This window comes from Lontra canadensis, unplaced genomic scaffold, assembly GCF_010015895.1.
Source record: "Lontra canadensis isolate GAN:19392208 unplaced genomic scaffold, GSC_riverotter_1.0 scaffold24, whole genome shotgun sequence".
Classification (NCBI taxonomy): Eukaryota; Metazoa; Chordata; class Mammalia; order Carnivora; family Mustelidae; genus Lontra; species Lontra canadensis.
This window is the reverse complement of record NW_022631018.1, coordinates 4,389,224-4,409,854: the sequence shown is the minus strand read 5'-3', so window position 1 is coordinate 4,409,854 and position 20,631 is coordinate 4,389,224. Positions and strand designations below refer to the sequence as shown.

The following is a 20,631-nucleotide window of genomic DNA, read 5'->3' as shown; positions in this document are numbered from 1 at the left end:
TAAGCTAGAAATATAGGAGAAAACTAAACTTCAAATCAGTAAGAAACAAATAATAAATCAATGAAATAGAAAACAGAAAAATAATAAAGAACATCAATGAAATTGAAAGCTGATTCTTTGAAAAGATCAGAGTAATAAATAAACTTCTAATTGATTTGATCAAGAAACAAAAAGGATACATATATTACTAATATCAGTAATGAAAAGGGGCTATCCCTAAGATTCTTCACACTTTGAAAGGGTAACCAATGGAATGTTATAAACAACTTGGTGCCAGTGAACTCCACAACCTGTATAAAATGATTAAATCCCTTGAAAGAATTTCTATTCTATTCTATTTCAGAAATCAATAGGAAATGTAAATATCAATTAAAAATATTAATTCACAATTAGAAACCTTCCCACAAAGAAATTTGTGGGCCCAGATGCCTTAACTGGTGAATTGCATCAAACACTCAAGGAAGACAGGAGCCTGGGTGGTAGAGTCAGTTAAGCATCTGACTCTTGGTTTCTCTCTCTCTCTCTCTCTCTCAAACAAATAAATCTTTTAAAAGAACCACTCAAGGTAGAAAAACCACCAATCTTACATAAACTTGTTTTGAGAATATAGCAGGAGAAACACTTCTCATCTCATTTTATGAGGGCTACATTATCCTGATATCAATGCGAGACAAAAAAAAAAATTACAAGAAAACCACAGACCAACATCCTCATGAGAATGAATCACAAGGGGCACCTGGGTGGCTCAGCCAGCTGAGCATCTGCATTGGCTCAGGTCATGACCCCAGGGTCCTGGGATCGAGCCCCACATCAGGCTCCCTGCTCAGTGCGGAGTCTGTTTCTCTCCCTCTGCCACTTTCTCTTTCAAATAAATAAATAAAATCTTTAAAAAAAAAAAAAGGAAAATGAATAAATGAATCATAAATCTTTAGCAAAATATTAGCAAACCAAAAATGAAATATATAAAAAGCATAATACATCATGCTTAAATAATGCTTGTCCCAAGAATACAAGGTTGATTAACAACAAAAAAAATTAATGTAGTTCATCTTATTACTACAATAGATGAGAAAAACTATATGGCCATTTTGATTGATGCAGGAAAAGCATTAAAAAAATCAACATCCATTCATAATAGTAATCTCCCATTAAACCAGGAATAGAAGGGAACCTCCACAATCTGATAAAAGGCTGATGATTGCACACCTCTATGAATATACTAAAGCCACTGGATTGTGTACTTTCAGCGGTTGAATTTTTTTGACATGTGAATTATATCTCAATAAAGCTGTTTTTTAAAAGAAGTACAAATTATTACTAATGTATCACTGGTGGACCTGAATGATTTTGCCATAAGCTCAAGAAGAAGACAAGGATGTTCATTCACTCTCTTCACTTCTAGTCAGCATTCTCCTGGACATTCTTACCAGTGCAGTAAGACAAGGAAAAGAAATAAAGGGTATACAAATTAGAAAACTACAAGTAAAACCATCTCTGTTCGCAGATGACACTATCAAACATGCTGCAAATCCTCATTAATCAACAAAAAAACGTGCTAGAACTAATAATATTTTTAGCAAGATCTCAGGATACAAAATCAATATGCAAAAATTGGTTGCATTTCTGTATATTAGTGATAAACAAATAGAAATCTGAATAAAAAACAAGACAATATCATGGAACTCGAGGGTATCATGCTTAGCGAAATAAGTCAATCGGAGAAAGACAACTATCATATGATCTCCCTGATACGAGGGAGAGGAGATGCAACATGGGGGGTTAAGGGGATAGGAGAAGAGTAAATGAAACAAGATGGGATTGGGAGGGAGACAAACCATAAGTGACTCTTAATCTCACAAAACAAACCGAGGGTTGATGGGGGGTGGGGGGTTCGGGGGGTGGGGTTATGGTCATTGGGGAGGGTATGTGCTATGGTGAGTGCTGTGAAGTGTGTAAACCTGGCGATTCACAGACCTGTACCCCTGGGGATAAAAATATATGTTTATAAAAAATAAAAATTAAAAAACAAAAACAAAAAAAAATAAGACAATATCATTTGCAGTAGCATCCCAAAACATGAAATACATGAAATCTCTACCCTGAGAGCTAGAGATCTTTCCACGAGAAATGAGAAAACCTAAGTGAATTGATTTACTGTGTTTATAGCTGGCAAGACTTAGTGTTGTTAGAATTTCAGTTCTCTCCAAATTGATTTCTAGATTCAATGAAATCCCAATAAAGTCAGTATTGCTATTGAGTCAGTATTATTAAAATGTCACTTCTCTCCGAGTTGACTTATAGATTCAATGAAATCTCAATAAGAATTCTAGCAAGCTTTCTTGTAGAAATTTCCAGGCTGGTTCTATAACTTATATGAAAATTTAAATGCCTAGAATAACCAAAACAATTTTGCAAAAGAATAGAGTTAGGGGCACCTGGGTGGCTCAGTGGGTTAAAGCCTCTGCCTTCAGCTCAGGTCATGATCCCAGAGTCCTGGGATCGAGCCCCGCATCGGGCTCTCTGCTCAGCGGGGAGCCTGCTTCCACCTCTCTCTCTCTGCCTGCCTCTCTGCCTACTTGTGATCTCTGTCTGTCAAATAAATAAATAAAAATCTTTAAAAAAAAAGAACAGAGTTAGAGGATTTACACTTACTCATTTTGACACTTACTACAAAGCTATAGTTAATCAAGATAGTGTGTTATTGGTGTAAGTTCAGGCACATAGATCAGTGAAACACAATAGAGAGTTTAAAAATAGACCCATGTGTGTATGGTCAACTGATTCTCAACAAAGATGCCAAGGTAATTCAATACAGAAAGGATTACTTTTTCAACAAATGGTCTGGAACCAACTTATTATCTACATTAAAAAAAAAAAAAAAGAACCTCAACTCTTTATCACACACAAAAATTAACTTGAACTGGATCATAATCCTAAGTGTAAATGCTAAAACTATAAAACTTCTAGAAGAAACTTTGTAACCTTCATGTAAGCAAAGATTTCTTAGGACACAAAAAGCGTAAACATAAAATGTTTGAATTGGGCGACATGAAAATGGAAAACTTTTGCTGCTCATAAGACAGGGTAAGAAAATGCAAAGGCAAACCTCAGACTGGGAGGAAATATTATCAGTACATATATCTGACAAAAGACTGCTTTCCAGAATATATAAAGAACTCTTATAACTTGTTAATGGAATCAATAAAAAGTCTCTAAAAATGGACAAATTTGAACAAACTCTTTACCAAAGAAGATATACAGCCAGTATGTGCATGAAAAGATGCTCAATATCACTTATCATTAGGGAAAGAAAATTGAAATCACAAATGTGGTATTACTGTACATCCACTAGAACATTAGAGTGGGATCACCTGGGTGGTATAATGGGTTGAGTGTGTTGACTCTTGGTTTTGGCTCAGGTTGTGATCTTAGGGTTGTGGGATTGAGCCCCTTGTTAGGCTCTGTAGGCTCTGTACTCAAATGTGGAGTCTGCTTAAGACTCTCTCTCTCTCTCTCTCTCTCTCAAAAAAAGAAAGAAAGGAAGAAAGAATATTAGAGTGAATAAATTAAAATGACAATACCAATTTTTGGTGAGATTATGAGGTAACTGGAACTCTCATACACTGCTGATGGGAATATAAAATTTTATAACCTTTTTGGAAACGAGTTTTGACAATTTCTCATAAAGTTAAACACATGCTTACCCCATGATCAAGCAATCCCACATTTAGGTATTTAAGAGACATGTAGGCATATGACCACATAATGATTATACACAAATGTTCCTCGACTTTTATCTAAAGTAACCCAAACTGGAAACAACACAAATGTCCACCGACAAGTAAATGTATAAATAAAATATTGAACAATGGGATACTATTCAGCAGTATAAGTGAAGGAACTACTTAGACTGCAGCAACATGGTTCAGTCTCAGAATAGGTATGGTAAGGGACAGAAGTCAGATAAAAAGGTGTAGATATTATATGATATTCAATGACATGAAACTCCAAAGGAAAAATGTACCATGTATTTATAGAAAGCAGATCTGCAATTGCCTGGGTACAGTGATGGGGTGAGATCAGCTTGGAAGAGACCTAAAGGAATGACCTTTTGTGGTGAGGGAAATGTTCTGTATTTTGATTTTAGTGTTGTTAACATGGGCATAAACATTTGTCAGAAGTCAGAGAGTACATCTTTAACATGAGACATGTAAACTATACCTTATTAAAACTGTCCTTGTGTATAGTGGTCACTCTGTTGTATTTTTTAAAAATTTTTACATTTTTTAATAAACATATAATGTATGATTAGCCCCAGGGGTACAGGTCTGTGAATTGCCAGGTTTACACACTTCACAGCACTCACCATATCACATACCCTCCCCAATGTCCATAACCCCACCACCCTCTCCCTACCCTCCTCCCCCCAGTCACCCTCAGTTTGTTTTGTGACAGTGAGAGTCTCTTATGGTTTTGTCTCCCTCCTGATCCCATCTTGTTTCATTTATTCTTTTCCTACCCCACAAGTCCCCCACATTGCATCTCCACTTCCTCATATCAGGGAAGTCATATGATAGTTGTCTTTCTCTGATTGACTTATTTTGCTCAGCATAATACCCTCTAGCTCCATCCACGTCATCGCAAATGGCAAGATTTCATTTCTTTTGATGGCTGCATAGTATTCCATTGTGTGTGTGTGTGTGTGTGTGTGTGTGTGTGTGTGTGTGTATACACACACACAACATCTTCTTTATCCATTCATCTGTTGATGGACATCTAGGTTCTTTCCATAGTTTGGCTGTTGTGGACATTGCTGCTATAAACATTCGGGTGCACATGCCCCTTCGGATCACTACGTTTGTATCTTTAGGGTAAATACCCAGTAGTGCAGTTGCTGGGTCATAGGGTAGCTGTATTTTCAACTTTTTGAGGAACCTCCATACTGTTTCCAGAGTGGCTGCACCAGTTTGCATTCCCACCAACAGTGCAGGAGGGTTCCCCTTTCTCCGCATCCTCTCCAACATCTGACATTTCCTGACTTGTTAATTTTAGCCATTCTGACTGGTGTGAGGTAGTATCTCATTGTGGTTTTGATTTGTATTTCCCTGATGCTGAGTGATGTGGAGCACTTTTTCATGTGTCTGTTGGCCATCTGGATGTCTTCTTTGCAGAAATGTCTGTTCATGTCCTCTGCCCATTTCTTGATTGGATTATTTGTTCTTTGGGTGTTGAGTTTGATAAACTCTTTATAGATTTTGGATACTAGCCCTTTATCTGATATGTCATTTGCAAATATCTTCTCCCATTCTGTCAGTTGTCTTTTGGTTTTGTCAACTGTTTCCTTTGCTGTGCAAAAGCTTTTGATCTTGATGAAGTCCCAATAGTTCATTTTTGCCCTTGCTTCCCTTGCCTTTGGCAATGTTCCTAGGAAGAAGTTGCTGCAGCTGAGGTCGAAGAGGTTGCTGCCTGTGTTATCCTCAAGGATTTTGATGGATTCCTTTCTCACATTGAGGTCCTTCATCCATTTTGAGTCTATTTTCGTGTGTGGTGTCATTTTTCTGCATGTGGCTGTCCAATTTTCCCAACACCATTTGTTGAAGAGGCTGTCTTTTTTCCATTGAACATTCTTTCCTGCTTTGTCGAAGATGAGTTGAGGGTCTATTTCTGGGCTCTCTATTCTGTTCCATTGATCTATGTGTCTGTTTTTGTGCCAGTACCATACTGTCTTAATGATGACAGCTTTGTAATAGAGCTTAAAGTCCGGAATTGTGATGCCACCAACTTTGGCTTTCTTTTTCAATATTCCTTTGGCTATTCAAGGTTTTTTCTGGTTCCATATAAATTTTAGGATTATTTGTTCCATTTCTTTGAAAAAAAAATGGGTGGGATTTTGATAGGGATTGCATTAAATGTGTAGATTGCTTTGGGTAGCATAGACATTTTCAAAATATTTGTTCTTCCAATCCATGAGCATGGAACATTTTTCCATTTCTTTGTGTCTTTCTCAATTTCTTTCATGAGTACTTTATAGTTTTCTGAGTATAAATTCTTTGCCTCTTTGGTTAGGTTTATTCCTAGGTATCTTTGGCTTTGGATGCAATGGTCGCTCTGTTTTTGAGGGCAAGTTCTTGTAGGGAAACTTTGTCATGGTGTTGACAGTTTCATTATTGTATAAAGCCTTTTTCTGTATTGAGTACTGTGTCAGACATTCCTCTGACTTTTGCGCTTATATTTAAGCTGTGATGGGGCATAGTGAATTGAGGGGGAAAGGTAAGGATTGAGGAGGGACCAAAGATGTGTAAGTTGATTTATTCAACAAATATTTATTGAGCACTTTATACGTGCCAGCATGCACTAGATACCCAACATATGCAGGGGAGTACAAATAGTCCTTGATGTCTAAGAGCTTGGTCTCCGAGGGTGCAAACTAAAGTACAGTGTTGTAAGTGCTGTGATAAAACTGTGAACAACTTACACAGGAGGAGTCACTAACTCTACCCAGTGGGTTTGGGACTGAGGGGGTGATATTTACATTTGCTTTAAATTTAATGCCCAGTGGTTAAAATCATATACCTTAGAACAAGAGAGATAGATATTGGAATCATGGCTCTGCTACCTACTCTCTGTATCAAATGAGAATCAAAACAGGGTGCCACAAATAATGTATCACAGTATCAGGCATGTGTATGCCAAACAAGTAAAAGCATTGTATTAGGAGGATATAGACTCAGCTGCTATAACAAAGACAAAGAGGAGATGGGCTAGGGAGGGTGAAATATTCTGAGTTGAAGTAACAATATAACAAAGGTATGAAAGGGCCCTATTTGGAGAACAGTGAGTTCAGTGATGCGAGAGAGTAGGGAACTGGCTCGGGCCAAGGTGAATATACGATTTGAAGGTCAGGATGTGGCCAGATCATGACAAACTGGAATAGGAGCCTTGAACTCTTTCCTATGGGTGCATTCCTATTGCAAGTTCCTAAGCAAGGCAATTTCCTAAAAAAACATTTTTAGGAAAATTACTCTGGTGACATTATGGAGAATGACCAGGAAAAGTCAAGTGCAGAGAGTCTAGTAACTTGGCTCTTGCACTGGTTCAACCCAGAGATAATGGAAGTATATGTCAAGGGCGGTGGCTAGCATACAGAGGAGGCTCAAGCCTGAGATGCCTCAAAGAAGTTGTCAGTAGGATTTGGGGACTCCTTGGATATAGAACATTTGAAGATGACTCTGGGATAGCTAGTTTGGGTTCTTGGGTGGATGGTACTGCCATAGGTAGAGACAGGAGCTTCATGAGGAAGAGAAAGTTTCTGTAGGGAGTTAAGAGGCATGAACGTGGATGCTTTATTTGTGGAAGGCAGTGATTTTGAAAAAGTTTTGGTGGAGTACTCTACTCAGTACAATATTTTTCAGTATCCTTTGTTAGATACACACTTACTTATAATTGCATACATGCACTATTACTCCAACATTTATATATGTTATAAAACATATACAAAATGGGAAAAAAGATGAGATGAGATAAACATATAAATCAAAGTTGTCATTTTTTTTCTGCACACCAGTACATTGTGCAGTACATTATTGGGTAATAAGTGGGGTGTGTTCATTCTGCTTTGGACTCACTGGAGTATGACACCAATTGTTGGACCTGCCTGTAGCATTGTGGAGTAGAGAAATGGTGTCTCTTTCTCCCCTTGGGGAACTCTCACTGACCCATCTTTTCTTCTTTCTTTCTGGATTTTTTTTTTTTTTTGAACAGGTATACAAGTTATTACCCTCTAGGAGCAACATGTGTGAAATTTTCTTAACACCTCTGGTGCATAGCCCTAGAAGGTCATTATAATTCAAGTGAAGCAAGATGTTAACTGTTTGACCTGTGATACAAAGTAACTTCCCCCTTACAAGCTGGCTAAGACCAAGAGACAGGGGCTCTGCACCAGAAGTCCCAAGCTGGACCCAGAGGAAAGTGTGCACGGTCAGGCCCAGCAGAGAGGATTGTGAGGAAGTTTATTTACTTCACTACCACTCCTCCCTAAGATCAAGGTGGAGAAAAGGAGAGTGTGTTAGATTGGCTCAGTGGCTCAGACCAGAGCATCGGGGACTCTTAGATTTAAAATTGATGTCCCTGCGAATGTGCTGCTTGAGTGTATACAAAGTCCTGCCTTTCTATTTCAATTTCCTTTTTGGTTACGTGAGACCAGCTATGACAGCCCACTGTACATGGAAGGCTAGCGTTGCCAGCTTTTAATTTGGAGAATACAGCACTTATTCTTGATGAATTGGTCCACTAGGACCTGGAGTAGAATCTAAAACAACTCGGGAGGTCTGTGGCAAGGAGACAGAAGGGGAGAGAGAGTTAATCAACCTTCACCCAGGCAGTCTGTTGACAGATTTCTAGACTGACTTAATCAATGCACTTCGTTCTCAAGGAAGACCTGAAAATTATCTGGACTGATTTCACCATATTTCATCCTTCTCGTGATGTTATAGCTATAAAGTAACTAGCTTGGGATTCCTTTTTAGGGCACACAGAAGAAGAGAAGAAAACCCCGTATTTTCTTGTGGTCCAGATTCAAGTGAAAAAAATGGAATGAGTGTATAGAAGTTGAGATTCTGAGCCAGCTTAAGCTTCACTAGCATGTAAATCATTTTTCAGTCTACAATAAAGTTAACAATTAAAATCTCTCTGGTATCCAGAATCAATGTCAACGGCAATCGAATTGGGGCAGTGAACCCAAGAACTGCATTCACTTGAGCTGTAAATCATAAACCCATCACCCTCCAGAGCAGAAGCAAAAGTGAAGAAGTCAGTGAGTACTGTAATAGGTTCCATATGTTGTTTCAAAGAGTCTTTGAGGAAAAAAAAAAGAAAGGAAAAGAAAAGAAAACCCTTAGTCCACAGATCAGCATACTTTTGTAGCAGGAATTTACATATGTGAATGAGAAGTGAAAGAACTAGCGATGTCAATTTTTTGCTTCTGTTTTCTGCCACTTTTTAGAAATAAGGAAATAATTGTTTAAGTCTGGAAGGGCAGGGCTGGGGAAGCATGATTGGAACCCGAGCAAGTAGAAGCGCAGAGGGGACTTGAAAGGAGGGAGGAAGAAGCTGACTGTCAGCTTTGGTAGATAAGGAAGCATAGATTAGGAAACACAAATTCTAATAACCCTCTTGGCTTTTCCCCTGTGACGTGAGTGCAAGGAACTGTTGTTTCTCTTTAAGCCTTAAAGTTACAAAGCCAAAAATTAACATGGCCACATTTCTGTGAAATTTTGGAAACGCCACGACAGAATGGAAAGGGCAGCTGTGTTCGGAGCCAGACAGATCTGTTTTCAAATTTGCATTCTGCTGTGTGATCCTGGGCAATTCACTTACCTGCACTGGGCTTTGGTGTCATCTAATGGGGAATTAATACCTCGCTCTCAGAGCCCTCACTGTAACGCTCTTGCTCATATCTAACACTTAACGATCATTTTGAAATGTATCTGTGAAATGTATCCTATCCTCTTGAAATCTTTCCTTTTCTCTTCCTGTGATTACAGACTTCGCAGTGATTCGGATTCAGAACCCCCAGCATGTAAGCCGGTGAAAGAGTACCTGTGTTTATTGATCTTTTGTGTCCCTGCCTCATACACACCTGGCACAATGACTAGGCTGTAACCAAATAAAATGTTAGGGACTTCCCTTCCCTCCTGTGCATGTCACAGTGCTGAGCGGGGCTGAAGCAACCTGCCCATCCAGTTCCCTGGAAGTCGCCGCTTGCTGTGCTAAGCCACGTCTGCCCATCAACCCCTCAGCGAGGAAGTCAGGGATACAGAGTAGTATATTTGCACAGTTGCTAAGAGGTCTGAGTCCAAGACACCATGTCATTCACTTTCTACTTTGGTTTGTTGGAAATAGCAAGGTCAAACTGTGGTCATTGCAAACACCGGAGGAAGTGGAAAGTCCTTTGAAAGTTTAAGAAGGGAAAAATAAAAGAAAGAGAAAAGAACCTACAGCCCAGTTGAAACGGAATGGTGACACAGAAGGAAATGACCCTATTTCTCCTCAGACAGATGCCTTGGTGGATTTCACAGTGGCTCTGAGACTAAAACCACACTGAACGGAGGTCTTGAGCCCCACATTCCATCCACCCCTCATTGGCTGCAATCAGAATGGAGCCATTTCACAAATGTGGCTCTCAAATACTGTATGTGTCCGTAAAATGGAAGATAAAATTGGCCAATCAGACCACAACCACATCTGTCAAAGCTCTAACCCTTGGCCTTCATGAAAACGTAACCTAGAACCAAATGCAGAAACCCAGCAGAGGTACGCAAGGCATTTCATGCAGCCTTTGAAAAGTCGGTGACGGATGGCTGATGCTGTTCTGAAGGCCTGATGAGAAATCCAGGCTTGGCTGTGCTCGGAATGGTTGCAATTTTAAAGAAAAAGTAGGTTCAAAGTCAGTACCTATTTAATCTGTCCTGGCAAGGCCTTCCCCACCAGATGAGTTGAAAACACTCCTGATTCTCGCTATGCAAAGCCGTTTTCAAATACGTTTTGGAAATTTGTTTAGGATTTGGGAGTAGAATTTGGTTTTCAGTTGTCTCATTTAGGCTTCATATCCTTTGGTTCACTCCAAAATAAAGTGAGGATTTTATCCTTAGTGACCATAGAGGGTAAGTTCAATAGCAGCTTCTCAGCCAATACACATACCCACGAATGTGGGACCACTCGTCTATGGCACACGCATGCAGAGCTTGACATGAGACGAAACAAACACAGAAGGAACAGGAAGTTGAGCATCCTCACCGAGTTTGCTAAAAGACTGTTTGAAAACAGCTGAACATATTGAATAAAAATATTTGAAAATAATGATTGCGTCTTTTCCAATGTACGTGAAACATGACCAACATCACTGCCTTTCCTGATAAAAATGTCATGATGCTGCAGCAGCCTCAAGCCGGTGGGAAGGTTTCTTAGAATTCCAGAGGGTATGGCTTTGACTTTCGGTTGTGTTCGCTCAGGACACACAGATCACCAGGGGACAAGCCTGCTAGATCTATGCAAGAGTCAAGAGTCAAGAAGCACCATCTCTAGTGGTTTCTTCTCTGTTTGATTGTCTCTTTAATGTATCTGTGTCCATCTGGGTCATCTTGAGTTTTTGATCCCACATGGGTTGTTTACCATGTTACATCGTGGGTACAGACCAAAAAGCTGAGAAGAAAGTAGAAAATGTGACCCAGTGGGAGAACTCTCCCTAACACAAGGCACAGAGATCCCTCCCTCTCCCATGCTGGATGAATATTGGATCTGTTCTTTCGGCCTTGGCCTCTCTTACAGGCATTTACGCCTATTTTAAAGGTCAAGATCAGGGGAGGCACAACATAGTTAGGTGAAAATGAAGATGCTGCCCTGATTATAAAGGTTCCTGTACTTCGTTAGCCCAGCAAATTGGTGTCTGGTATTTAGTAGTACCAAGGAGATTTAATCATTACTATGTGAAACTGATCCGAGTCGTCCATGTGGGGCAAGATGTTATCTGATCTAATGAAAAAAGAGTTTAATTAAGAATATATGGTGAAAAAAGGAATATATGGTATATGGAAAAGCCATGGTGTCCTTGCTGCTTGGAGATTGGGAAAGAATAAGGAGTGGCCTAGTGCCAGGTCACTGTCCATGCTTCTCCCGGAAGTGTTTTCTTAAAAGAGATCTTCCCCCATAGGGACCTGCCGTTATCCTATAGCCTAGTAAAGTGACTATAATTAAGTAGATTAGACTTCTGTTTTTAGTCAAGTAAAAGATTGAGAACAGACTGCCCTTTAACCCGAGATGTGGAAAGGCCAGTCTACTTGGAAGTTAGTTAAAATGATCTTGTGCGTTAACTGATAACCTCGACAGACTTCCTTCCCTGAATATAATATTTTCAGCTTTTTGCATTGCTCGTATCAGAAGCCCACCTCCAGATCTTTTCAAGAGCTTCGATTCCTGCAAATTCAGCTTTTCCACCATGGACACGATGCTATTTTATAAGTGGAACACAGGCGATTACGGTGTGGCAGCACGTTTCCCGGGAAGGTTGCAGCTCTGGGGTCCAGAGAGCTCAACAGAAGCCCCAGGCTTGTTCCCTCATCTGTCTTGATCTGAGCTTTTCCCAGGCTGCTGTGAGGGTGCACTGAGGCTCATGATGGGCAAGTCCAGTGCCTGGCACAGTGATCGCTACCTCACCACTGAATTCCTATAGCCATTGTTGGTACCAAAAGAATGACTCCGACCTGAGTCAGCTTGACTTCCTTCTACTCGAAGATAAAGATTAGCCTGTGACCATTGAACTGTGTGATGCTCCCCTGATGGTTTTTTGCATTTTGCCCTCATTCAGCAAGTTAAAGCTGGAATCCACAGAATTGTGAAACATTTGAGCCTGGGATGGTCATGTGATTTACGGTTTCATCTCATTCTTTTCAAGCAACAGAATTGCTGAGCCTTTTATTGTAATAAAAATGCAGGCCATAAAAAATTCAGTCCCTTAGAATTCTTTCTTTCTTACAACGCCGAGGGATTCTTCCTGATCTCGGGCTCTGTTCTGTTTAGGTATCCTCCCTCTCCCTCCCCCACGTCTGCTTTTGCAGATCTGTTTCCAGACTGCCCGCACTGAACGGGGGACCAGGAAGGGAGCCCAGCTGTTTTCCTTGTGTTGGCTTTCTTTGCTGAGCAGGAATTGCTGAGCAAAGAGCAACATTTTCTCCAGGGAGGTTCACAAGGGTAGTACAAACTCAGTCTGGGTTTTTCTTTTTTGGAGTTATTATTAAAAACTTCTGCCAAGTACTATCAGTGGGAGCGGGGGGGCTGGTAGCACATAAAGTCTGAAGTGCACATGGACCAGCCTTAAAAATCTATCAACTTGAGTGAAGCAGGAATGTCTTGCACTTCTTCAATGTTCTACATTTAACAGGAGACAGTTGCTCTCAGAGAAAGTCCCTTATGATTCCATAGACTCTATTGTGCAACCTTGCTCTGTGCTCAGTAAGACAGGACATAATTAAAATTCCTTTGAAAATGGTTTCCCAATGATTGATATTTATTCCAAAATACATCATGATAGTAAATGTTTAAACTGTTATTCCAGTGAAGTATTTTTTTTTTTTTAGTGGAAGGAAAATAAAATGATTTTTTATAAAAGGGTGATTAAGCTTTTTTAAAAAAAAATTGAAGGAATTGGATATATTTAGGTTCAGTCTCTCAAAGAGCTGGCAGTCCAGCAGGGGACTCTGGAGTAAATCGAGAAGAGCAAAAGAAACCAATGTGCAGAATATAAGTGAGTTGCCTTATAGAGACTAGAATGCTGTTGGGTTTCCGAGGAGGAGGAGATAATGATGATCTCTTTTGCTCCTAATACGTTGACATCGACTGTCAGTTCAAACACACCCAACTTTTCAGTATTGCTCTGAAGCAGTCTGACCCCTGCTTTCCCAGGAAGAAAGCTGCTCAGTGCTAGAAATCTATGCCATGACTCCCTGTAGTTCTTCCTGTCTGGTGTCTGTCCACGCTCCAGTCTCCATTTCCGTGCAGAAATTCTAGATTCCAGACAGCTGCTTCTGTCTCTATTTTCAGAAGGAAGAGACCACTATGATGCACCCCAGTACTGGGAAGGCTGTATCTTAAGACCTCCTTGGATGCCCCAGTTTATGAATACCACAGTAGCAATTATGATTAGAGATGTCTACCTGAACCAGGATTTGGATGCTAAGAATCATTGAGCTCACCCAAACACCAGCCTTACAAAGCCTGGGTAAATTTACAGTTGACCACGCATTAGAGAATTTTGAGTTGCTTCTGAAATCACAGCTCAGGTGTTCAATCTGTGAATGCCATGGCGCTGTGATAATATCCTACTGTTTGATTTTTGAGTCGTGAATGCGTGTACACTGTGGGAATAAGTACAATATGTGAGGGACCCATAAAAATTACAGCATTTCGCCGTCGTGTTTGGTAGTATAAATCCCTCCATTCTACTGGAAAAATACTTTAGTGCACAGTAGTTTTGCTTTCTACATTTGGGGGGGATGAGGTGAGTACTTTATTTTGTATCTGTAGGGGGCCTCAGCGGTGTTACGGTCTCTTTATTCACGTTAAAGTTGAGGAACCGGGGGCTGAGAACAGTGAAATGGTTTGCCCAAGCATTACACAGAGAACTTACTGCAATCTTAGGATTTTAGCCCAGGTCTTTTCCAGAGCTCTCTGTACGATGCCATTCTCAACCCTGTAAATAAATGCAAAGACCGTTCTTGACACATAGACGTTCGGATGAAAGAGTTGACGATAACCAGAGGTAAGGTAAGGCCTTAAGTCTGTCTCATGGGCACAGAACCTGATCTCATTAGGAGGCAGAGTGAGGATGAGAGAAGGTAGGAGGAAATAAATGGCAGAAACACTAGTAATCATGGGAACAGACTGAAACAGGGCAAATACCAGACATTTTCAAGATGAGAAGAAATCTGAGTTGAGGTAAAAAAAAGATCAAGAGATTTTTTTTTTTTTAGGCAGAAGCAAGAGTGTATGTGTGTGAGGGATCAAGTGGAAATGCCGTTTAATCAGTGCATAGGACGGAATCTGCAGAAGCAGGAGAGAAACTGTCTCTACTAGACAAACACTAGAAACACCAAATCATCCCAGTAAGGTTCTGAATATTAAATAGGTTCTGAATATTTCCTTCCAAAAAAATGGTAGGGGGAGAGGGAGGGGAATAAAATGATAATGATTTAGAAGGATGTCTCATATGTTATTTACTAAAATAGAAGGGAAAGTCAAATTCAAAAAAGTCAAGATTGATTTATCAAACCAAGTCCAACATAAGGATTAATAAAGTAAATGCAGATTTCAATGAAATTGTGCCCTAGCACTTACTTTTAAAGCCATGCTTCAAAAAGGTTGTATCCACGAGAATTATAGATAATTTTTACCAAATCACAAGAACTGTTACTAGTAATGGCAAATGTTTATGTTCTTAGATCATCATGTGATACTTAACTTTTTTTTTTAAAGATTTTATTTATTTATTTGACAGAGATCACAAGTAGGCAGAGAGGCAGGCAGAGAGAGAGGGGGAAGCAGGCTCCCCGCTGAGCAGAGAGCCCGATGCGGGGCTCGATCCCAGGACCCTGAGATCATGACCTGAGCTGAAGGCAGAGGCTTTAACCCGCTGAGCCACCCAGGCACCCCAATACTTAACGTTTTTAAGATTAGCCCCTAGGTTGCCTGGGAAGCTGAGTCGGTTAAGCCTCTGACTCTTGATTTTGGCTCCTGCCGCATCAGGCTGCATGCTGTGCGTGGAGCCTGCTTACGATCCTCTCCCTCCCTCTGCCCCTCTCCCACCATCCCACTCATGCACACGCTCTGTCTCTCCCTCTTCAAAAAAAAAAAAAAAAAAGATGGTCTTTGGATTTAACCGAATTGAAAAAAGAAACAAAACAAAACACAGAACTTTAAGCTTTGGTGGGAATATTAGGGCTCTAGGATATGAAGCAAACTCATCTTCAGAACCCTTACATGGCTTTTATCGTCTGTAGGTTGTTCTCAGGGTCAAGTGGGGTAGAGAAAAGAAGCTGTATGTATAGAAAAGCAAATACCTGATCACAGATATCTGATACCTGATCACAGAGAACACAGAAGCAAAATTAAGCGCAAAATGTAAACAGAAAATTGCCGGAGAAATGCCTTTTCTAACTGTAAAAGGGCTATGACTGTACACTGTCTTACTTCATGAAATGGAAAAGAAAAGTAAGAACAGGGAAGATAAGTTTGGTGGAATGAAAGCATCTGTCTTCCCTGGTCAGAAGCTGAGATGGGGTGGGGCGCCTGGCTGGCTCAGTCGGTGGAGCATGGACTTTTGATCTCAGGGTTGTGAATTCAAGCTCCACATTGAATGTAGAGCTAACTTAAAAAAAAAAAAAAGAAAGAAAAGAAAAGAAAGAAAAAAAAGTTGAGATGAGGGTAAAAAGGAAAAGGAATGATCTAGTTTTCTAGGATGTTTCCCTCTCTGTATCAATCCCACTCTTCCCTCATTTACTCATCGCATGTACCACCTCTCAAGTGGGCACTACTGGGCCAGTGAGCTAAGACAGTGACACTTTAACTCTAATCCGTGGGGGAAAGAGCAGGAAAGGATGGTCTCATTCTACCAGTGACGGGGTCGGGGGTGGGGGCTGAAGTTTTGCTGACCTGACCTAGGAGAGAAAGCACAAAACTGGGGCCTCTACAACTTTCTAGCACTGTATTAAACTTGCTTAGCTGCCTTACGTAGAATTTGTCATAGCTGTAAAATGGGGAAGTCTACCTTGCTGGGTTATTGTATGGTGTAGAGATAATGTGAAAAATCCCAACACGGGGGCTGGTATGCAATGGGAGCTCACTACTTGCTGCGTATTTCGTCTTTTTTTTTTTTTTTTTTTTTTTTTGAGTGAGGAGAGGTCCTGAGGATGGGTAAAAAGACCTCAAATTTCAGATGGGGTGTAGGATCTTGAAGGGCTTCAAGGGCGTGCTAAGAGCTGGCTGCCTCTCTGCTTCCATGCCTAGTTCCCAAGGACCTCATAATGGTCCAAAACTCATTTAGTTGCATCTTCTCCCCAAACAGGGCAAGGAACAATCTGTGGGAAGCCAGGACACAGTAGAGTTCAGTCTCCAATACTGACAATTTGCCAACTCTCACCCACGCGGCAGCGATGAGAAAGCAGCTGTGGGCAGCGGTGGGGTGGGGTCACTGTGGGGTCACCTGGATACATTACACTTACAGATGTTCCATTGTTTGCCCCCAGATTTTGTAGTCCGTCTATTTCGTCGGGTTAGGTTTCCATGATCAGCGGAGGATAGAGCCCAAACCATCTTCTGTAGTTTTTCCACTTTGTTTTGATTTATTATTTGTTGTTTACAGTATTATCTCCAATAACAATGATGGAATTTCCTTCCCTACCAATCTGGCCTGTTTCCATTGTGCCTGTTTATTTTAATTTCCTTTTTTTGGACTGAAACCTCCACATGACTCTGCTTTGTTTATTTCCTCGGCTGTAAGTGTCGGCATCATTTATTAGCATATCCTCTCCCATGAATTTGTTCATTAATTATGAAGGTTTGGTTTCCTGCTTCCTAGTAGGATTGTGTTGCGTGCTGCGCGTATGGAAGGGCTGTGGGGTGGTTTTGGTTAGCAGCTTCCTTCCTCATCATGCCTCTCTGCAAGCAGACGGTTTGCTCTCCACGGTTTCCAGATGGAGCGCGTGAGGCAGAGAAGGAAGTCAGCTGCCAAAGAAGCTTTTCTCAAATCCTCTGACCAACCACCCCTGCTCGGCTTATCAGTGCTCATTGCTGTCTACTTTTATTTGGGCTGTAGGTTCTGTGAGCATAAGACCTGCTTTTTTGCGGACAGGCTCCATTCCTTGAAGCCATTTCCATGAAAACTAGTCCGTTAATTAATGAGCAGTGAGCCGCTTGGGGATGCGTGATGAACGTTAGACTTGGCTCTTCCTCTTGAAGACCCTGCAGCCCACTAAAGAAATCAATCAAAAGGTGAAAGAGAAGACGTAATTTGACTTTTACATCTGTTATTTGAAAATATTGGCTCTGCTGCCCGATTTTCACCGGATTCTTCTCATGTACTGAGTTAACTAATTCCTCAAACATTTGTTTAGTACTTACTCTGTGTATGACACCATCTCTAGTGTCAAGATGCTTAAAAGAACAGAAGGTGGAAATAGAGCTGAAAGCAAATAAACGTAATAAAGTGTTAGAGGTGGCCCAATAGACATCTTTCCAGAGTATATAGAGGGAGTAACAGAGGAGGAGGGGGGCTTTATTCCCTTGGAGTGAGGGGTGGGAGGAGATGTCCCAGAGAAAGCCTAAAGCTACTAGATATATTTGAGATGCATGTGTACCTTCAGAAGGCAGAAACGGTGGCTGAGGAGGCAGCAGGGTATGGTGAAGGAAGGGAGGGACGTGGTTGCCATTTTGAGGAGTTAAGATTTTATTCTCTAGGGAAAGTTTTAGGTAGGTGGGATGTCATTATCAGATTTACTTTAAAAAAAAAAAAAGTTACCCTGAGCAGCATAGATTCAGGGGGACTTGAATGGAGGCGAGGAGATTCCTTAGGACAAGATGGCGTGGAGCAGGCACCATGCGATTCCAGACAAGCCAGTGGTGGATGGAAAGATGTCAAGGAAGCAAACTTTATAGAATTGGTATCAATTTTAAAATATTGTCTTTACAGCAACTGCTGATGAAACTAAGGCTCAGGAAAGTAATGTAGCCGATAAATAGCAAAGGGAATATTTCTCTGTGCTTCCATTGCAGTTTGCCAAAAAAACGGTGATTGCGGCATTGAGCACACAGTGCCATAATATACCATATTGTGATTATTTGTTTATAAGCCTTTCTGCCCTGAGACATTACCCTTCTTAAGGTTAAGAGCCAAGCTACCAAACGATTTGTGTATGCCTAGCATGCAACCTCGTATAAACAAGTACCCGATAGATGTTTAAAGAGGAAGACGCCTCTTTCCAGTACTTTTTCGACGTGCAACACACAGCATGGACATACAAAGAAACTTCTCTCGGGCTTCTCTTACATCCACCTGAGGGGGCCAGAGCAAAGAGGCAAATTGGGATAATAGGCAAATGATGCTTCTTCCTTTGCTCTAAAATTCCCATCACCTTATCAGAATGCACCCCTGCCTCCAGAAGCCTGCATTAAAATAGCAATAATGAATATTTAAAATATAAAAAGGGGCCATGAAAGTTGATGTCTGTTGTGACACCATCCTCAGTGGTCTCATTATCCACAAATCAAGCACAAGAAATTGCTTTCATATCTTTTTTTAATGGTAATTAATGTTTTAACCTGGATCACACTTTATTCTTCCTCTCAGGTCCGTAATGCCTCCTGCCTGGCTCTTTCAAGATGGAGGATAAACCTGTGGGAGAACCTACTCAAGTGGCGTCTAAATTCAAACTTTCCAACAAGGTCGAGAGCACAGGACACTGGCTGGTGGACGATCATGCTCGGATATGGGAAGTTTTAAAGACAGAGGAGGTAGGACAACTCTAAATCACTCAGTTTGTACAATAATGGATTTTCTTTGACTTGAGACTCCCAGTTCTTAGTACAGTCAGCACCACAGACCAGCTCAGCAGATTTTTACTCAGAGGCCACCCGTGAATGGAGAACAGTAAGTTAGGAGTGTGTTTCTTGGGTATTCATAATGCCACGGTGATTTAGCCAAAAGAGGTGGCACTGACAGGAAGTACTTAAAATATACAGGTAGACATTCTCCTTCTAGAATCCTGCCAGTCCTAAGTGGGAAATCAAATCATGGTGAGAAAGTTAATTCCTAAGGATCAATCATAACAAGTGGAATTATGTAGATTCATTGTTCGACAGGATGAGGCTCAGTGTATCATTAGGGCTCTTCGGTTGCAAGCAACAGAAATGGACCCTGATGAATTTAAGCAAAATGGGAAATTATAGGAGGATATTGGGAGGCTCACAGAATTGATGAGAAACTTTGAAAACTTGGATTGGAAAGAAGACAAGAGTCAAGTCAATAAGAACTGTTCAGGGCACTACCCCTGGTGTAAATTCCAATCTTTCCCCATCCTCTCTTCATTCTCACATGTATGTCTCTGCTCCAGATGCAAAGCTGTGGAAGAGAGGGACTCACTGCCAAGCTCAGTCACATGTCTTTTTTTCTGGTTCTTCTGTAAGAAGAAGAATCTTCCATGAGAGATCATTATAGCAACTCCTCACAGCACTGGTGTTTGGAGTCCAAGTGTCCCATATCCACATGTTGTGACAATTACAGTTCAGAAAGTAACTTGACAAATGCAGTCTTCAACATGTGAATGCTGCCCAAGCAAAAATGTGAACCCTCTCTGTAGGGATACTTGCCCAACAGATTTTTTTTCTTTTTAAAGGAATAAATCTCCACACAGAGCAGTTGAAGTCTCTACAAAACCTACCTAATAGGACCAAGACTCAGGTCAGTTGAGTGAGGTGCCAAGGGCACAACATTTAAGGAAGCACTCTCTCGTAGGTTTGTGTCCTGCATTTGCATGAACTTGGGAGTCAACACGTCTTTATATTTTGAAGTGCCTTGCTTGCCTTACCCTCATGCTGGCTCTGCCACCTAATTTTATTCTTCTCCTGTTTCCCCTAGGTAATCCTTTCCCCAAATTAGGCATTTGCCATTCTTTATGCATATTTCAGTATATATGGTATATACCTGTTATCCACATATCCAATATATAATACTGATTTACATCTTCTCAATTTTGTGTAAGTTATATACTATATATCTACTTCTATGGCTTGCTTTTTTTTTTTTTTTACTTAACATTTGGTTTCCACTTTATCTGTTTTCTGTGCTTGAAACATGCAGTTCTAGCTTACTCACATTTTACTTTTCTTTATATTCTCTTGATTGAGTCACATTTGTTTATCTGTTCTTTTATTAACGCCAGGTTTTTTTCAATACAAGGTAGTGTAGTACATTTCTTTAGCATAGGTGGCCTGCTGGATTATAAAGTATGAAAACCTTCAGTTTTACTAGTTATTACCAGATTGATTTACAAGATGAGGATATGAGTTTATATCCCCACTAGCAGCATA

At 40.6% G+C, this 20,631-nt stretch overlaps 1 protein-coding gene across 2 annotated transcripts in view; it reads left to right on the top strand.

Annotated features, from left to right (window-relative positions):
• The window catches only part of RGL1 (ral guanine nucleotide dissociation stimulator like 1), a 224,635-nt gene that overhangs the window by 48,676 nt on the left and 155,328 nt on the right, over positions 1-20,631 (top strand). For both annotated transcript variants that reach the window (XM_032862657.1, XM_032862655.1), the window contains exon 2: positions 18,893-19,056. In XM_032862657.1, the coding sequence (XP_032718548.1) occupies positions 18,925-19,056 (132 nt within the window). In that variant the 5' untranslated portion in view covers positions 18,893-18,924. The remainder of the gene's footprint in view (positions 1-18,892; positions 19,057-20,631) is intronic.